The 4,838-nt window shown below is 36.1% G+C and overlaps 1 protein-coding gene across 1 annotated transcript in view; it reads left to right on the top strand.

Moving 5' to 3' along the window:
• The window catches only part of etv6 (ets variant 6), a 37,019-nt gene that overhangs the window by 22,490 nt on the left and 9,691 nt on the right, over window positions 1-4,838 (top strand). Inside the window, exon 4 of the mRNA XM_015392604.1 lies at window positions 840-974. Within this exon, the coding sequence (XP_015248090.1) occupies window positions 840-974 (135 nt within the window). The remainder of the gene's footprint in view (window positions 1-839; window positions 975-4,838) is intronic.

Genomic DNA, 4,838 nt, shown 5'->3' with positions numbered 1-4,838 from the left:
GGGCAGCCTAAAGCCCACTGCCAACATTCTCCTCCTCATCATCAGAGCATCATTATTTAACATGTAGAAATGGAAATCTAGCTTTTATTGTCGTCATAGAAACATGATGAAATGATGCTTCTGTCAGATCCATGTTACAAAGGAATAAAATAGGATTATAGAAACATAATTATCATAAAATAATAAAAACTATATATATTCTGTCTAAATACAATATAGCACATTCAAATAGAGCCCTAAAAGTTTTTTGAGCACCTTTTATTAAAGTTTCAAAGAATTATAAGAATTTTCTCTGAATGCAGAGCATAGAGTCCCTCCCCCACCTGTTTCTGAACATTGCTGTAGAGCTGGCTACATGTATTTCTGCTTATTTGACATCATGCTTTTTTAAAGAAATAAAACAGGTCACATATTTTTTAAGGAGTTTTTTGTTTTATATATTTAGTTTCTGATGTAACAGTTTGAGTTTGCTTGTGATAAATTAAAGTGATATTTTTAGCAATATGTTTATTCTGCCGTCATTTGTCTCCGTAAGCTGAGACATGTGGCATTAATAACAAAGTGAAGGTTATAGAGCGATCGCAGTCGGCTCTCTAAGAACTTTTCTGTCGGCCGTTGTCCTGAATTCCCCTCCAGGCTCCTTCGCTCCATTATTGCTCAAGTGGCAGGAAGTTTGAGCAATCAGGGCCGCATCATTTGGCTGGATCCTGGAAGACGCAGAGCAGAAGAAGGGGAAGCGGACACCGTGTTTGACGACACTAGCGCTAATGTCCCGAGTCATGCTGGCGTCAGATGTCACCTGGAGGCGTGCGGTAACCTTTGACCTTTGTTTTCTGCAGGGGATGTCCTGTATGAGCTGCTGCAGCACATACTGAAGCAGAGGAAGTCCAGCGTGTTTTGCCCGTCTGCTTACTTTCCTGGGAACTCGTTTCATTCGCTGCCTGACGGCGCGGTGCAGCACCTGAAGCTGGAAGGTCAGTCCTCCCGCTTTCTGCTTCACATGATGCAAACATGGAGACTATTTTTAACTTTCTATGAACTGGAATATTTATATTCTACATTTTCTTGCTATAAACATAAAGTTTATCATCTTTAGCGTTACCAATTACTCTTCTATAATCTTTAAATTCATAATATTTGTGACATCAACTCAGCTAAACTCAAACTTTATTTATAAAGCACATTTAAAACAACTGTAGAGATGTCATGGTTGCAGGAAATAAGGTCAAAACTTAAAAGATAAAATACAGAAACTCAAGACAATAAAATAGAATAAATAAATAAAAAATTGTATAACGATTTACTGTTGAAGACAAAAATGTGTTCGGAAATTATTTTATCAACAATTTTGTTCCATTATTGTTGCAAAGAACAGATTTTTTTTCTCTTAATCAAAATTTGAAGAAAAAAAAACAATGGAGAAATTTTGGAAAAATGTCTTAATTGAAAAAAAAATGTGATTTGAAGACTTTATTTTATTCTATTGTTTCTCATTTTTTTTCTTCTGATTTTTTAAAATATTTTATTACAAAGATTTAATTTAAATTTTTTTATTCATGTTGAGGTTCAGGAATTGGCTTATTTTCCAGTTTGCTTTTTAGGGGGTGGGTCTTCCTGTGGAGTGAGAAGCTAAAACGTATTTCTATTGGTCTGCATTAAAGTTAAGCAGCTGTTTTAAACTTATGATCCATTAAACGCCTTCTGAAAAGAACGCTATCCGGAAAACTTAATCCGAAAAATACGTTTTTAAAAGAATACAATTGTATTTGGGAATTTATTATTTTTTTTAAATAGACTTTGCAAAAAAAAAAAAAGCAAAATATGGAAAATAAAAAAAAAATTGAAAAACCTTCCTGTTTTTTTTTTTCAGATGTCATTTTTTTAAATTTCATGTCTGTATTTTTTTTTTTTAATTTCCATTTACAAAACATTTTCTTTGCTTGCAACAAATTTGGAACAAAATTAACTCCATACTTGTTCATTTTCATTAATGATTAGAATTAATTATTTTCTAAATTTAAGCTAGTTTTAGCTAGCTTACTTTGAACCTCCTGCTGCTTTTTTATGAAAACATCTTGATATTGATTTAGTGAGCTAAAATAAGTCGTTTTTATAGTATTTTGTAACATCTATGCTGCTTGATTCTACTTTTTAATAGTAGTTTTATGTTGTGGCTAAGCAGCTATGGCGCTAATTCCTACTAAACGTGATTTTTTTCAATAAGCACAGATATTTTTGTAGCTTAGCGCCTCAGAGAGATTTCAGTTTTAGATTCAAACTCAGCGTCAGAGTTTTATTTTAAAGGATAAACATCCTTAAAAGACATTAAATCATTTCCTGTCCTTTAAACCTGACCTGAACTTTCTAAGCCGGTGGTAAAAAGTACCGGTTTGGTTTTAAAGTCGTTCTGGCAGCATCTTTTGTTCGCTCTCAGAAAGATGCTATGTTATTATTATAAAGATTCAGAAAAAATGAACCTGCTAAAACTTTGTCCTTTAGTGGCTGAGATTTAGTTCTCAACAACGGGGCCGTTTATCGAAGGTATGACGCCATAAAAGGCAAGTTAAAGGAAAAGTGAATCAGTAAGGTTTAACTAGTCGAGCAAACAGGGGAAATTAAAGGAAAGCAGTTTGTTAAATGAGAAGAGAGTCTGATTCCAGCACCTGGTTGGTTGCATTTAAGGAAGTGCTGCAGCGTCTGGTGAAATACCTGAAGCTGCTTCCTGGGTGGGGCTGAGAAAATGTGCAGCTATCAGATCGGCCCGAGCCGTGATGTTGACAGTCCGACCTGCTCCACCAGGAAGTGCTGCTTTGGTTAAACAATGAAAGGTGCATGCAAAGCGGCTGCGGGGAGTTCCTGCTTTGTTTGGAAAGGTTGTTTGTTTTTTTTGTCTAGGAGGCCAAATGATGCGCAGTACGAGGTTTTCAGGAAAGGCAACGTCATGTCAGATCATTGAGGAGGCGGCAGCCTTATTTTAGTGATCAAAAGCATCTATTAGTTTTAATCCCCACCAAGAAAAACAAAACAAACACTGAATATCCTAAAGAGGAGTTCAGAGATCATTTGCTACCAACCAGCTAGAAGGTTGTTAAACCTCTGAGGGCAGAGATATGATTGAAAATGAGCACTGGTACTAATTCATTACCTCGTTTTAAGCTCATTTCCCCTTTAAGACATTTGTAGTTTTTGCTGTTTGCTATTTTCTTCCTTTATTCCTTGCATCCTTCCTTTAGCCCCCCCCTTTTTAGTCCCTTGTCTCCTTGCTTCCTCCAACTGCACCCTTTATATGTATACAATCCTTACTTTTGTCCTTCCTTTCTTTACTCCTTTTTTCCTTTCCTTGTCTACGGAGTGAACTCTATTCCATTATTGTGGCAAGGAACATATTTTGTAAAATAAAAAATTATCCAGAAATGAAACTCATTAATTAAGATAAAGGTTTTAACCATATTTAATTATTAATTATTCTATTCCTTTTTCTTTTTTTTTATTACATTGTGAACTTTGTTTTTCAAATTGTTTTATTTTTCGAATTCTAGTGTTTTTAAATTGTTTCCCAGATCACATTATTGCCAGTTCATGCCTAATAGAAACACTAACAAATATAAATAACATCCAGCAGACCAATAGAAATAGGTCTTCACTCCAGAGGAAATCCCGCCCCCAGAACTGAAGAAAATCTGCGCTATAAAACGCAATTTGAAAGCTAACCTAGCATAAGCCAGCCTGATACGATTAGTTCAATTCAATTCGTACACGGCATCCATCTGGGAATCCTCCTGTAGAAAAATGGAGGGACACTCGTTAATATTCTTCCAGCTGATTGGCTTCCTGCCTCCCAAAGTTCTTTTGAACGCACAAACGTCTTTGCCGTCCAAAAAGGCAAAACTTGTGTTCTTTTTTTTGTTTTTCAAAAAGAATCAGAAGGTATTCCAGCTGAAACCGAAGCAGCCATGTTTGTTTTGCTTCAGCATTCCGCCTCTTGATGACATCATTCATGTCGCGGCATCTTATTGGTCCGAAACATTTCTGGATCGAGGCGGAACGCTTCGGTTGGCTTCTGGCAAGATATCTTTACGGGAGCGTCTGAATCCAGAAATCTTGAGAAAATTCATCTTGCTTGCGAGGTCATTAGAAAACAAAAACATTCGTAAAACTGAAAAATGGAAATTTTGAAAAATTATTATTTTTTGAGTGAAACACTAGAGTCCTTACAATGTTTTTATCTGAAAATTTTTTAGACGTTTAATTTCTAGATTGCATTTTTTTTGTTTCCATTTACCAAACATATTTTTCCCTGTAACAATTATGGAACAAAGTTCACTCCATACAGGTAGTTTAGTTCTTCCTGTATTCCTTCCGTCTTTCCTTCCTCCTGCCAATTTTCCTTCCTTATTCCCTCGCTTCTTGCTGTAGTCCTCGTCTCCTCTCTCCTCATTTCCTTCCTTTATTCCTCTTGTCCTTCGTGACTCAATCATGACCAACCCAGAGGTAAAAAACGGTAGACTAACAGCAACATTTAGACACGGCTTCAACAGTTTCACAGTTTTTTTCACATTTTCTAAAATTAGCCTCCCTAACAGACTAAAGGGATTAAATAAAGTTAGATGTGAGATCATTTGTTTTGTTTTTGGATCTCCATGATTTATTCACCAAAAACGAAGGAAGACAGCGGGGAAATTTTTCCTCTTCGTCTCACAGAACAGTTAAACTTCACTGAAAGTTTTCCTCCGTTCACGAGGAGACGAGTGTGAAAAAGCCATGCTGAGATTTTCTGGCAGAAGAGTTTGGGTGTTTCTGTTCCAGGAAGACGCATGTCCACACCTGAAGGTGTGACC

This window comes from Cyprinodon variegatus, unplaced genomic scaffold (assembly GCF_000732505.1).
Source record: "Cyprinodon variegatus isolate N-32 unplaced genomic scaffold, C_variegatus-1.0 Scaffold598, whole genome shotgun sequence".
Classification (NCBI taxonomy): domain Eukaryota; kingdom Metazoa; phylum Chordata; class Actinopteri; order Cyprinodontiformes; family Cyprinodontidae; genus Cyprinodon; species Cyprinodon variegatus.
The sequence above is the reverse complement of the archived record's forward strand: the minus strand, read 5'-3'. Positions and strand labels throughout refer to the sequence as shown.